At 39.2% G+C, this 15,570-nt stretch overlaps 1 protein-coding gene across 1 annotated transcript in view; it reads right to left on the bottom strand.

Moving 5' to 3' along the window:
* Positions 1 to 15,570, bottom strand: part of LOC138743597 (fibrillin-1-like) — a 129,081-nt gene that overhangs the window by 66,500 nt on the left and 47,011 nt on the right. The window contains exons 21-24 of the mRNA XM_069899111.1: positions 13,682 to 13,801; positions 11,172 to 11,383; positions 8,294 to 8,363; positions 7,638 to 7,805 (exon numbers count right to left, since the gene is read on the bottom strand). Coding sequence (XP_069755212.1) covers positions 7,638 to 7,805; positions 8,294 to 8,363; positions 11,172 to 11,383; positions 13,682 to 13,801 — 570 coding nt within the window. The remainder of the gene's footprint in view (positions 1 to 7,637; positions 7,806 to 8,293; positions 8,364 to 11,171; positions 11,384 to 13,681; positions 13,802 to 15,570) is intronic.

Here is a 15,570-nt window from a genome sequence, read left to right as displayed (position 1 = left end):
AGGAATCATGTGGTAGTTTGCTCACAGTATGTTCTCTTATCATAGATGTGATCAGAACCATACAATTTCCATTGGATCATAAGACATAGGAGCAGAATTGGCCCATTGAGAATACGCTATCATTTGAATCAGGGCTGATGTATTTTTCCTTTCAATCCCATTCTCTTGCCTTTTCCCCATACCCTTTGACATCCTTACTGAATAAGAACCTATTAACATCTGCTTTAAATATATACAAATATATATAATGAATTCCACAGGTTCACTACTCTCTACCTGAAGAAATGTCCCCTTACCTCAGTTCTAAAGGGACTTCCTTTTATTCTGAGGCTCTGCCCTCTGTTTCAAGACTCGCACTATTGGAAACATCTTTTCCACATTAACTTTATCCAGTTCTTTCAATATTCAGTAGGTTTTAATGAGATGCACCCCCATTGAATTCCAGCAATTACAGGTTCAGAGCTACCCAATCCTCCTCATACATTAAGCCTCTTATCCCTGGGATCATTCTTCTTGGCTCTTTCCAATCCCAGCATATCTTCCCTTTGAGATGGTGGCCAAAACTGCTCATAATACTCTAAATGTGGTCTGACCAATGCCTTATGAAGCCTCAGCATTATATTTGCTTTAATATTTTAGTCTTTTCAAAATGAATGTTAACACTGCATTTATCTTCCTTAATATCAACTTAAACCTGCAAGATATCCTTTAGGGAATCCTGCACTTGGACTCCAAAGTTCCATTAGACTTCTGCTTTCTAAATTTTCTACCCATTTAGAAAACAGTCTACATCTTTATTCCATCCAACAAAGTGCATGACCCTACACTTCCCTACGACACATTTCATCTGCCACGTCTTTGCTCATTGTCTCAACATGTCCAAGTCTCTCTGCAGAGCAGAACACCATTAGTCACAGGTAGCCAACCAGAAAAACTCCCTTTATTCCCACTCTTTGCCTGCTAGTCAGCTACCGTATATTTCAGCACACAAGATGACCCTTGAAACACCCAAAAAACTCTCAAAAAATAGAGCCAGATACAAAAACGAGATCTTAAATTCTACTCAAAAAAACGGCACAACATAGATTTGGCGTCCAAGATAACCCTGAAGTACCAATATAGACATTTTACCACGTAGCTGTGGTTCCTGTACCAAGCACACTTGGGCAGAAAGTCAACATCTTCGATAGAGATGGCACTGTACCAGATCTTGAGAATGGAGTCATCTCCGATGACTCTGGCTGCAGCCAGTGATGGTGACTTGGACCCAGCAACATTTGGCATCTTCTCAGCCAGAAACAAAGTTTGTTTTAAAACTTGCTTAATCTACAGATTTGTTACTTGGCGATTGGGGTATTATAACAAAGTGTGGGTTGTTGCTGGGAGGCCCAGACACCAGTGCCCGGCATATTCCTTGCATAAAATTGGTGGGTTGTCTTATACACCATAATAAAACCATTAAATTCAGACTGAAAAAGTGGACCCATCTTATCTGAAAGTTGTCTTATACACCAAAATATACGGTAATCAGATAGCACCTTTCCCATAATACTATGGACACCTATCTTGTTTAGCAGCCTCATGTGCAGCATGTTGCCAAAGGACTTTTGAAAATCCAAATAAACAACTGACTATCCTTTGTCTGTCCTGCTCCTCAACAGATTTGTCAGGCAAGATCTCCATGAAAGAGAAACTATGCTGACCTTGGTCTATTTTATCAAGTATTCTGAAACCACATCTTTAATAATGGATTTTAGAATCTTGCCAACCACTGATATTTCTATCCTTGAATTTCTATTTTCTGTCCTTGGCAATTTTCCAGTCCTCCAGAAACATTCCTGATGTCTAACCAATCACTTTCTTCTTAACAATAGCGACTACACTCACTTTACCTATTATTGTCAGCACGGTTAGCGTAGCGATTAGTACAATGCTATTACAGCGTCAGTGACTCGTGTTTGAATCCAGTTCGGTCTGTAAAGAGTTTGTACATTCTTCCTGTGTCTGTGTGGGTTCCCTCTGGGACTCTGTTTTCCTTCTACCCTTCAAAAATGTACAGGGGGGTTTTAGGTTAATTGGGGTATTTGGGGGTTATGGGCACATGGGCTGTACATCTAAATTTTAAAAATATAATTTAAATTTCATCTTTTCTCTTATTGTTGTTTTAGTTGCCATCTCTTTTTAAATCTTCCAGCTTCCTGCTAAATTTTGAAATATTGTATGCCCTCTCTTTTGCTTTTATGGTGTGTTTAAGTTCACTTGTCAGCCCTTCCTTTCGAACTGCTGCTTTGGAAGAAATGATCCTGAGTCTTCCAAGGTAAAAACACACAATGCTGGAGAGACTCAGCAGGTCAAACAGTGCCCTCTATGTAACAAAGGCAGAGATACAGAACTGACGTTTCAGGCTTGAGCCCTTCATCAAAGTATGAGAAAATGCCAGTGAGCGTCAGAATAAAAGAGTGGGAGGCAGAAGGGGGGATGGCAGGGCAGGAGAGGATAGGTAGAGAAGGGAGGGAGGGAACAGCAGCACTGAGTTGGAGGGGAGTGGAAAGGCAGGGCTATGTGGGTGAAAGAATTGGAAAGGCAGAAAATGAAGGGGAAGAAAAGGCAAACAGGTTTAATAGAAAGCAGTGAAGTCAATGTTCATGCCATCTGGTTGGAGGGTGCCCAGATGAAAATAAGGTGTTGTTCCCCCAATCAGCGGGTGGTCAGGGTGGGGCAGTACACGAGGCCATGGACAGATATGTGAGTGCGGGACTGTAACCCAGAATTGAAGTAGTTGGCCACTGCAAGTTCGCTGTGGTTGCAGACAGAGAGTAGATGCTGAGAGAAGCAATCTCCCAGTCTGTGAACTATCTCTCCGATGTAGAGAATCCCACATTCTCTATCAAAGAAGAACCGTCAGATATGGACAGAGGAATGGAGATGGAGTTCCATACAGATTAGTGTGAGGTGTTACACACTGGGTGGTAAAATGTAAGGGGAAGTATGCAGTTAATGAAAGTATACACAGGGGTGTATACACAGAGGTCCAGATTCCTTGAAAGTAACCACATACATAGGGTGGTAAAGGTACATTGCATTGAGTGGGGCATAAAGTTCAAATTAAGGAAATCACATTGCAGCTATATAAAAATTTGATCAGGCACACTTGGAAAACAATACTGTTCACCCCAATGCAGGAAGTACGTGGAGGCTTTGGAAAGCATACAAGAAATTTACAAGGATATTGTGTGAATTAAAGGGTATGTATGGGTGAGCTTGGACAAACATGGTTTTTTTTTCTCTTTAAGTGTCAAAGTGTGAGGGGAAATCTGATAGCTGTAGTGATGGTTACCCTGCTTACTGAATAACTCCACAGCCAAACGGGTTGAGTTCAGTGAGCAAAAACTGATTTATTGAGGTCTGCCTAGCTGGTCTTATCTTCCAGCCCAGACCTGGCTGAGAACCGCTCTGTGGGTCATGACACCGGCAGGGCGTCACATGGGCCACAGAGCGCAGGCTTCTAAGCCTGGTGCTGAGGTCGGGAAGAAACTCCTGATGACGCCATTTTGGCCGGCTGCCCCGCCACGTGCGTGACATGTGGGGCCGGTTCGCCTGCCTAATGGCGTGCCACCGCAAGCAGTTTATCAAATGACAAGGTATTGATAGGGTAGACAGAATCCTTTTCCCAGAATAAAAATACAGCACAGACAAGGAGAGGGGGTGGGGGTGTGCTGTTGGGTATAACATTGGAAGTGGGCAAGAGAGTTCTGATATAAGATTGTAGACAATATAGAGTCCCATGGGTGATAGGAACAATCTTACAAAAATTGAGCCTCTGCTCATACTCAGTTCTAGTGGGGGACCAGTTGTGGAAGCGACACATTGACCAAGAGCATCGACTGACACTAATGCCCATGAACTGCCTCATGAGCTGGAGGAGGTGGAACCATACCTGCCAAGGCCTGCCCTGACCATCCCATCCCTCAGGCCGAGTAAGGGGGCAGCAGAGATCGTCGTGGAGCCGAGGAGTCCAGTAATTAAGATATGCAGCCAGGAGGGCAGCGAAAATGGGCAATCGCCGCTGAGGGTCAGCGAAGGTGGGCAATCGTCTCCGACCCAACTATCTACGGGTCCCAAGCAAAGACCGGCACAGAAAACCACGCCAAGGCGGTCCAAAAGAGAAAGACCACCTGAATACTTTATGGACTATGTGCCCTGATTATTATTAAATACTTTCCTTTTTATAAATATAATTATTCATGAGATGTATTCTAATTCTCACTTGTAGTGATGCCCAATGGAATCTTATTAGTTCGAAGGGGCCCAGTAAACATTTATCACACTTTGGAAGGGGGGGGGATGGCGGGGGAAGAGTGTTGGGTATAATCCTGCCCTCTGCTGGACATCATGACGTCACCCTTCCATGTGTATCAGTAGCCATGTTAGTCTAATCAAAACGGTCAACCAGTTTACCTATCTCGGCTGCACCATTTCATCAGATGCAAGGATCGACAATGAGATAGACAACAGACTCGCCAAGGCAAATAGCGCCTTTGGAAGACTACACAAAAGAGTCTGGAAAAACAACCAACTGAAAAACCTCACAAAGATAAGCATATACTGAGCCGTTGTCATACCCACACTCCTGTTCGGCTCCGAATCATGGGTCCTCTACCGGCATCACCTACGGCTCCTAGAACGCTTCCACCAGCGTTGTCTCCGCTCCATCCCCAACATTCATTGGAGCGCTTTCATCCCTAACGTCGAAGTACTCGAGATGGCAGAGGTCGACAGCATCGAGTCCACGCTGCTGAAGATCCAGCTGCGCTGGGTGGGTCACATCTCCAGAATGGAGGACCATCGCCTTCCCAAGATCGTGTTATATGGCGAGCTCTCCACTGGCCACCGTGACAGAGGTGCACCAAAGAAAAGGTACAAGGACTGCCTAAAGAAATCTCTTGGTGTCTGCCACATTGACCACCGCCAGTGGGCTGATATCGCCTCAAACCGTGCATCTTGGCGCCTCACAATTTGGCAGGCAGCAACCTCCTTTGAAGAAGACCGCAGAGCCCACCTCACTGACAAAAGGCAAAGGAGGAAAAACCCAACACCCAACCCCAACCCACCAATTTTCCCCTGCAGCCGCTGCAACCGTGTCTGCCTGTCCCGCATCGGACTGGTCAGCTACAAACGAGCCTGCAGCTGACGTGGACTTTTACCCCCTCCATAAATCTTCGTCCGCGAAGCCAAGCCAAAGAAGAAAGGATGAGAAAGCATAACTTCTCCAAGTCTTATATGTGTGAGTGCACACACATGTGCATGTGTGGCAATTCTGTCTTTAAAACGCATTGTGGCAGGTGCCTGAAACAGGCTGCCAGGAATAGTGAAGGAAGCAGATGCAACAGTAGCATTTAAGAGGTTCCCAGATAGGCACACAAACATGAAGGGAATGGAGAGTTACATTTCAAGCACGAACAGTAGAGTTTTAGTTTAACTTGGAATATCGACAACTGGGCTAAAGGGCCTGTTTTGTGCTTTTCAATTCTATCGATTATGGATCATGTTGAACCAGTGCAGAAAGCAGTAGCCATTTCATTGACATTGGTTTCTCTAAAATCAGGCAAATAGAGTTGTAGAAAGACTTTTAAGCTAAATCCTTTCAGGTAGGAAATGTTAAGTTCAGGACAGCTTCATAAATTAAAAAATATAAACAAGATAATTGTGCAATAGAGCAACATGGGTATCAGATTATGACAGAGAAGTAAAATGGTAGTCAAATGCAAGTTCTATACCTTAAAGATTCACAATGGATGGACTAAATCAAGTTAAATGAGTTTGATCTCTGAACCACAATAAATTGCTCAGAACTGGATTACCCAGAGTGCTTGCTTTCAGAAAGGTCAGCAGAATTGAACAAAAGGTTTTGAGGATGTTGGAACTGAAAATGGAGGATGGCGTTTAGGCAGAGGGAAGAATGGATTTTTGCTCAAGATCAAGTTGAATTAGTTTGGATGAAGACTAGGGAAAAACTAAACTAAAAACATTGGTGAAAATGGGCTTTGGATAGATTATAAATAGGGAATCAAGAACAAAGAATTTCTCACAAGGTCAGTTTCCCCAGACCATTAAAGAGTGGATCCAAACAGGACACATTTTAGAACACATCATGGGTCATGAGAGCAATAGTAAATCATTGTTTAAAATTCTCCGGTGGAAGAGTATTTGTAATAAGAATTTTCTATTCAGGGTGTAGAGTGGCAAGTTTAGATCTAAAGCAGAATCTTAAACTTGAATGAATACATAGAAATGAGAGGCTGGGGTAAATTAAGAAATTAGGTTAAAAAATGTTAAAGATGAACCACGGGGGGGGGGGGGGGGTGGGGGAAAGATGCAAAAGAAACAGCGCACATTTGTTTTAGAAAACAAGTTGTTGGAAATGTCACCACTTTAAAAAAAATAAAGAATACTTAACCTTTCACATCAAGTTCTTAAAAGCCAACTTACTCAGATATTATCCTCCCCTCCCCTCCCTCCTCCCCCTGACATTGCTCCTCCCCTCCCTCCCCTGACATTGCCCCTCCCCTCCCCTCCCTCCTCTCCCCTCCCTCCTCTCCCCTCCCTCCTCTCCCCTCCCCTCCTCTCCCCCTCCCCTCCTCTCCCCCTCCCCTCCCTCCTCTCCCCCTCCCCTCCCTCTGACATTGCTTCGTCCCTCCAGACTCCAACACGGGTCTCCTGAAATAATATCCCAGTAGTAGGTGTGGAAGCATGGCTGAAAATCACCATTTCTCAGCGGCAACAGGACATGCCTCCTCCTCCTCCTCCGCCTCCTCCTCCTCCGCCAAGGGGCTGCCCGGGATCCAGCAGCGCCGCGCCTCAAAATGACGTACTTTATCATTGAATAGTTTACAGATAGTTCTGAGATTCATTTCCAGCAAATTTTATATATACGAAGTGAACCTCTCCCCCCCCCCCCCTCAATAAGTTGGCAAAATGCAGTTTAAGAAATCGCTCTTAATGCCCAAGAAGGTGCCAGACGCTGGAGAAAATCGCGGGAGCATTTGGCGGGCAGGGGGCCGAGGCAACCGGCCGCGCATGCGCAATAGACCGGGCCCAAAGGACAACCCTTTGCGGTTTCGCGCCAGTGCTGGACGGATGACACGACGGCTGCCCTTTGCTAACTGACAGACATGATCAAGAACCATGATCACAAGGTGAATTTATAACAATCCGAATACTTTTTTTTGTTGAACTGTGTACTATTGTTGCAGGAATGGTACCTTTATTTATTCGTTCAAAAAACAAATAATATATGACATATACAGCAATTAAACATGAACTAGAAAAGACCCCCCCTCCAGCCAACTCTCCTAAGGAAAGCCATAAAAAAAGAGAAAAAGAAAAAGTTAAATATACATATTAAAATCTAATCAATATAAATTGAAATGTAAATATTCCGAGTATAACAGTCACTTTTTAATAAAAAAATTATAATGATCATGCAAAACATACATTATTTTTTCCATTATTAAACAATATTTCATCTCATTATGCCATCTATTAATATCAATCCTATTTGTATCTTTCCACGCACTGGCAATACATTTTTTCGCTACGGAGTACCTTTTAAAAAAAAAAACGGTGGCGTAACTTACCTAACAATCCTCCTGTTTTATTTTTTAAAGAATTATCCAATGAAGTGGTGAAAGACAAAGCTCCCAGTTTTCCTGAAACTGTAATGGATGGTCCATTCATATAAGTGGCCACTGTCTCATTGTTGCTTGCCCTCTGAATGGTCACTTGATTTATAAAGGTAGCATTCTCTGTTTAAAACAAAGGTCAAAGATATATTGAAAAAAAAAATTGAGATCCAAAAATGAAAGAGATCTTGGCTACTGATTTAATAGAGTGCTGCATATTTGGTGCCCAGTCTAATTCTCTATCATTTAAAGTATGCTAAATTTCTCTTCAGCCTTTTCTTCTCATCACAGTATCTTAATTTAACTTTATTATAAATTTAGACATACAGCACAGTAACAGGTCATTTCGGCCCATGTGTCCATGCCGCAATTTATACTGAATTAACCTATACCCCCTCCCCCCAGTACATTTCGAACGGTGAGAGGAAACTGGAAAACCCAAACAGACATGGGGAGAACGTACAAACTCTTTACAGACAGTGTGGGATTTGAACCCTGGTCTTGAACCCTGGTGCTGAAAAGGCATTGCACTAACTGCCATGCTAACCATGCTACCTAAAGAAGAATTAATGACTTAAGAATTAATGAAGGCAAAGGCTATCCACTCTGACCTGTAACATTTATAACGTTTCCATCGACCAGGAGAATGAGTTCATCATCATTGAGAATATTCCACTGAACCTGTAAAAAGAAAACTATTTCACTGTTTTTAAACCAATACTGGGTGCTAAATATTTGCAAATATATCTAAGTTCACACTATTAGTTCCTTTAAAAATTGTAGCCTTGGAAGTGTTAGAGAAATGCTGAATATTTTCTAGTGATTTGGAGTCAATTTTCTGAGAGTACACAGGACTTTATTTAAAAAAAAATAAACAGGTTTAAATTAGGTGAGGTGAGATGATAATTTTTATAGACTGTGGGAGAGGGCTTGTATATTTTTCAGTTATTCACCTTGATCTAAATAAAAAAAGAATTTTATCAGCAGAAAAAAATTATAAAATTGTAAGCCAGCAGGAATGCTCTTAAGATATGTTTGGGGATTGGTGATATCAATCATTGTGGTCAAATTTTCTGTTTAATCTAGGGCCTGAGTCATGACTGTGTTGAGATTGTTTCCACAATTTGTAAGTATACTTGTGTGAGATGAGAGCCATGACTATGAATACACTTATGGATCAAAAGAAACAAAAGTTCAATGTGCATGTGATTTTTTTTTGACAGATGCTGATGGCAAGAGGGGTTGGTCACTGTTAAGGTGTGAGTAAAATCGTAAACTAATTAATTTCAAATCAAGTTATTTACATTTTATTGGAAACAACAAAATAGTACAATCCATTCTGCTATCCTTAATGGGCTTTAACAAAATCAGAACCAAAAAAAATGTCCTCATCTGCAGTTGACATGTCTGCACTGAGCCTGCAATGGTTGTAACATGCGAATTGGAGATAGTAGAAATAACCACTTTCGCAAATGTTGCAAGCATTCAGTAATGAACAGCATAACATCAAATCCTGTATCTTACAAAATTTAGACATTTCCTTTTTTTTTATAACTAATATAATAGAGATTCTGGAGAGATTAAATAAAAATTTGAAATATCAACTGATCAGGTTGTAACAGTGGAGAGGCAAACACAGTTAATTTTTCACCAATGGTTTGTTTAAATCAAAGCTGGCTCAGCTACATTTGAATTGAAGAATAGATTTACAGTTAGTGAAGGCAGATAATAAATATTTCTATTACATACTACTTCTTAGTTCCTGGTAACATCGCAAGCATTTCTTAAAAAATACTATTTTTGGAAACAAACACTCTAGCAGTCAAATTTTTAATGCTAATCTTCCACAAACATCAATGAAGTAAACGGTTAATTAATCTGCCTTTTGTGATGTTGATACGAACTAACAACCCTTTTAATTTTGTTCGGGACGAAAAGGATTTTGTTAGCATTAACAAAGGAAAAGCAATGGAAAATTCACCAATGGTAAATTCAAAATAATAGTTTTTAAAAAAAATTAAACTATTAATAACATAACATTTCTTACTTACTTCTAAACTTTAAATTTAACCCCACTATGCACAAATCTGTGTGTGTGTGTGTGTGTGTGTGTGTGTGTGTGTGTGTGTGTGTGTGTGTGTGTGTGTGTGTGTGTGTGTGTGTGTGTGTGTGTTTAAATTTTCAGTTCAGAAATTATAAAGTGCTTTTAAACATCATATCTTCAGACCTATTTAAACTCACAAACCGTTTGACAAGCTCCTTGAGATATTCTGTAAATAGAAATGACCATTTTCTGAGCCAGAAATTCATCTCCTATGAAAAGGATGATAAACATCCTGTCTTTCCAGGATGTCTTCTTCCTTGGAATGAAGATTTTAGAATCTGTTTTCTAAATGTCATCTTTATCAAATGTCAAAGACTGTCATCTTTATCTTAAAAAGACAGTCAGAAGTTGCTTCTCTTTTGAAATATATTTATTCTGTGTTTCCCCTTTTATTTAGAAGTAACACATAATAGCACCTATTCTGGTTACTGTAATTCAACTCTGTCTTCCACAAGGTTCCAACTCCTATGTATGTCTTGACTTCTGTAAAACTGATCCAAAAAATGGCTGAATTTGATAATATATATTCTCCAAATCATGTGTCAGTTACATCATCAGTGAGGACAGTCCCAATTCTTGGAAACCACATGACTCTCAATTTTATTTCTACCAAACTTCGGGCCTTTTCAAAACCACTCAATATCCATAACAACCTCTGACCTCATCTCTGTTCAAGAAGCTTAAGTGATTTAGTTTAAAAATAGATGACTTCCCTCAGCAGTTCTTATTGAGTACTTAGATACTTCAGTTTTTAATAAAGCAAACATTCCATTGTTCTTGAATAATTAAGATCCACTTCAGATCCATTAGTTCTATCTTTCCAAGACACATCGTCTCCGAAAATGAACTCTTTCTGATTTCAATGTATATCTGTAAATGTGCTGACTTTGTGTGTGACCCTGTACCAGTCCACAATTAACTTACTAAGAATACATATTCAATATTTTATCTCTATAATTTATTTTACATTTCTATAAGAAATGTAACAACCTTACCAAAGCATTACTATTAACACTGATCCATTAAACTATTAATTACCATTATATCAGGTGAATTTCTTAGGTTTTTTTATTCATTTGAACAACAGATATCTTAATTTAACATCTCATACAATTCCTGTCAGGTCCAACAAGACATCACCTCCATTACTACAGTTCTAAATGTTAATGTAGATTAGGCTCTGATTATCTGGAATGTGACTTTAATGTACACACGTTAAATAGGAAAGTCTGCAGATGCTTGGATTGTATTGCAATGCAAAATATGTGTGATAAACAAAATGTATGACCATCTAGGTCTTGAAGAATGACTGCCTGAGCTAAAAGATTACCATTTCATTATATTAATGGAAATTACTATGAATTCCTTATGACCAATCCAATCACCTTTGTTCCACTGGGTCCTTGTGCTGCTAACGCGACAAAGTTTGTTGCCTCTGATGTTCTATTTTCTCCAGCTCTAAGGGTTCGACCCTGTAAACTGAATGTAACCGTGCCATTTTCATCTTTCACAGTTAATAGGATGAATTCTCCAAGACCATTAAATGTGTATTTTACTCCATCCAGGGTCACCACATGAGGATCTCCAAAGAACAAACCTGATAAGTTTTGAGCAAAAAAAAACAACTTTTAAGTCTTTTATTAAAATTAAGGATGGAAGTTATTTAGAAAAGTGTAACTTTTCTTGTTCAATTGGAATAGCACCAGCAAGCAATTAAAATTAGCTCTATCTCTTGTCACTGATATTTTTCATTTTGGTTTTAGAAACTCAAATGAAGTGTCCTGGAATACTCTGTCAAATGCAGATTGCATAAAATAGGCTAACCAAAGTTACTGCATTTCATTCAAATTGTTAATCAGAGAGAGCAGCACTCTTAGCTGCACTTTTAAAATTTTCACATAGTTTTGTCACTAGTCTGATATACGTTGTGGAGTTGAAATCTTATTCTGAAATACCCTGTCTTTGAAAAATGTGACGTTGAAGAATGTGATAACCTTACCTTATGTTGTAATTATATTATCAACGTCCTTAAGTAGATGAGAGAAAAATAAAGATGGCCACTCCCTATGCAAACAAGTGGTTGCTGATCTCACAATGATGTTTCCTAGTTCCATGCCAACACAGTATACTTTTAGCTATCCAGTGTCCATGAGGAATGGAGAAGTGTTACATGCATGAAAATGCAGGTTGTATGACAATTGCTCAAGAATTTAATACATTACTACATATTTCAAAACATACGGGGATTGTAGGTGAAATGGGATATTTGGGTGACACGGGCTCGACGGGTGAAGGACCCGTTACCATGCTGTATATCTAATTTTTTTTCTAAAACTCACGCAATCATTATGTGCACAAATTTTTAAATAAATTGCTGAACTGTATGCCACGTCCTTATGTTTTAAACAATAATGATTCACACTATAGTTTTACATTTTAATCCTAAACTATAGCAAAAATAAATCAAGTACTGAAACATCAATTTTTCAAAGGGGTTGTTGCTACTAATCAGACGGCAACACCACTGCCCTTACGTAAAATTTTTTTTTCATAACATTTAAAATTCACAGTTTGACATTACTTTCATGAAAACAAAGTAATCTTATGTAGGTTAAGCCTAGCCTAGGTTAGGCTATTACTTAAACTAAAATAATTTATTTCTCAATATCTAAATGACAGTGCAATTTTATTTGCTGTGTTCTCAACCTTCTCATGGCAATTAGTTAGTTTATTAGAACTGAGTCGAGGTCAGAGGATACTTAGTCTTATGAGAAATTTTTGACAGTTGCAAGAGAATTCTGGATGCTTTGGAACCAAAGAGTAGTACCATTTCAGAAGAGAATGAATTGAAGGATACATGCTTATTGAACACTACAGCACAGCCTTTTTGGCCCTTGATGTTGTGCTGTCCTATATATTCCTGCATATAAACACTAAACCTTCTGGCCTCATAACGCTCTATTTGACTTTCATCCATGTGCGTGTCTAAGGGTCTCTTAAATGCCCCTAATGTTTCAGCCTCCACCACCAAGGCATTTCAGGCACTTACAACCCTCTGTGTAAAAAAAAAAACAAACTAAATTTTCCTTCTTTCATTTTGTACAGATGTCCTCTGTTATTTGCTACTCATGCTTGGGAAAAAAGTGTTGCCTCTCAGAATCTTGTAGACCTCTATTAAGTCTCCTCTCATCCTTATATAGTCAGTCTCTTTTGTTACCTCCTCAAAAAATTCAACTTTCCCCTTACAAAGCCATCTAATTTGGTATCAAATTAGACATATGTTTATTTTTATTAAAATTATTTTTGAAAAAAGGCAAAATCATGTTCAGCTAATGTAGTCCCTTGCTGTGACTCCAGATTCAGAAGGATTTATTTCCCTCCCTGGAGTCTAATGAGTGGGCTCAGGCTTGAGATCCTACATCATGTCTCTCCTAGCATTATTCCCCGTTGATTTTAATAGTGATGGTAAATTTCAGGAGAAGGAGGAAAGGAATACATAAGTTTTCCTTTAGTTATTTTTCTTCATTTTAATGTTTTTGATTATCTCTCTGTTTATATGTCTTTGTAAATTAGTTTAAATGACATCAAATTATTAGTTAAAAAAAATTGAAATCAATGTTCATGGCCAAGTTTACACTTAGACTTCACCCCTGGATTCCAATGTGTAGCATAGTGATCCCGCCTCATCTGTCCCAGATATATGTGGGTGTGAAGAAATTGCAGTCCTGGTCCAGGATAATCTAAATCTTGTATTATCTTGAGGCAGTAAATTGCTAAATTTAAACTACTGAGAACAAAATTAATAAAATCAGCAGGATGATAAAAACAGTTTGCTGATTTTATCAAAAGTAAATGCTACACAATATTACCATATACTTCAAATGAAATAGAGTACCTATCCGTGGAGGAATGTATCCAAAGCAAAAGTCTTGTGGTCTCTTCATTCGGTAAAGGAAACAGAAATAATTATCACCAGCATCTCTGCAGCAATCATTGTATGGATCAACTTCCTCATCTAAATGGTTTGACAGTGAAAAATTATTATTAATAAAAAGTGATCAACTTAACAGGAAACACGTTCAGCATGAACAATATTTACCAACAACAAAGGAAAAGTTTCCTTAAAATAATTGCCTTGTAATAAAGAATGGGAAACCAATACATAAAAATACCTTTGGAGCCAGCTTTATATCTGCAGATAACTGGAACTGCTTAGTGCTCTCAAAAGTTAAAGTTTCTAGATTTTATTGTAGGATTTTCAACATCGAGTTACACAATCTCATAAATTATCAATGATGAAAGAGGCACTTTTTACTTTTCTAAAAAAAATGGAAACTTATATTTAACTAAACTTACCTTGATCCAAGAATTGGGAGATCATTTAAACCCCAAATCAGGTGAGTTTGTAATGGATGAGAAGTTGCTATCTCATTAGATTTTATTTTTGTTTCCCTTCAAATCTGCCTCATTTCATTCACTCATAATTTAATGGAGGCATAGAACAGTTCATTATAACATAGGAAAAGGTCCATCAGCCAACCATGCCTGCACTGTATAGTTAAACCCATCTGCCTGTTTTACTCTATTCCCTGCCTATTCATTTTTTTTTTCTGGCTATTCCATCCCATAGGATGATGATAGTTCCTTTCAGTCAGTTTGTGGGGTTTGATACCCCACTCCTCAGAAAGGAACAGCGTGTGCGTGAATAGATTTAGGGGAGTAGGGGTTGCACAGGTCTAGACCCACCTTCTTGAAATCCCTTCCTGGATCTAGCGGCATGGTGAAGTCCAAGATGGCTAGAGTGCCCCTTCCATGCTTCACAGCACATGTTTGCTAGATGGCCGTTGACCTTATAAGAGGGTTCATGCATCCTTTGACAGGTCTTGTTTTTCATCTTGCAGGGTGTCTATCCACCCTCCACAGCAGACAAGCCTGGCTGGGGAGCTGATTTAGTCACTGAGTAGCCGGCGAGTGACCTGACGCACGTGTGTGTGTGTGTGTGTGTGTGTGATATATATATATATATATATATACACATATGCAAGATGCCCTCTTGTATTTGATATTTGCACCTTGAAAAATAGATTTTGACTACATACCTTATCTATACATATTATAATTTTAACTACTTCTGTCAGGTCACCTGGATGTTCTAGTGAAAACAATCCAAATTTGTCTAACCCCTTTAACACTCTTCAATCCAAGACAACATCTCAATGAATCTATATTGCATCCTCTCCAAAGCCTCCACATCCCACTTGTAATGTGGTAATTAGAATTGAAAACAGTACTCCAAATGTGGCCTACAAAACTTTTATGAAGCTACAATATGACTGCCCAACTTTTATACACAGTGCTGCAGTTTAAAAGACATTGTTGGACCTGCTGAGTTGCTCTGGCATTGTCTGCAGACTTTCATGTTTTACTTTTGAACCTAGAAGGGTCCCTTCCCATCTTAAACACACCCTCTAATGTGTGATATTTTAGCCCTGAAAAAAAATTCTGACTTTCATAATGTTATAAAATTCTATCTGATCCCTTAACCTTTGCCACTCCAGAGAAAGTAATCCATGTTTGCCCAATCTCCACCCATAGTTCATACTCTCTAATGTTGGAAGCATCCTGGTAAATTTCTACCCTTTCCAATGCTTCTCTATCCTTCCTGTAATGGGACTACCACAAATGCACACAATACTTCAAGGTCAACAGAAGCAAAGTTTTGATTAACTGCAACAAAACTTCCTTACTTTTATATTCAAAGATCTGTCCAATGAAGGCAAACTT

This window comes from Narcine bancroftii, chromosome 9 (assembly GCF_036971445.1).
Source record: "Narcine bancroftii isolate sNarBan1 chromosome 9, sNarBan1.hap1, whole genome shotgun sequence".
NCBI classification, from domain to species: domain Eukaryota; kingdom Metazoa; phylum Chordata; class Chondrichthyes; order Torpediniformes; family Narcinidae; genus Narcine; species Narcine bancroftii.
Note: the sequence above shows the minus strand (reverse complement) of the source record. Positions and strands in the feature narration are given on the sequence as shown.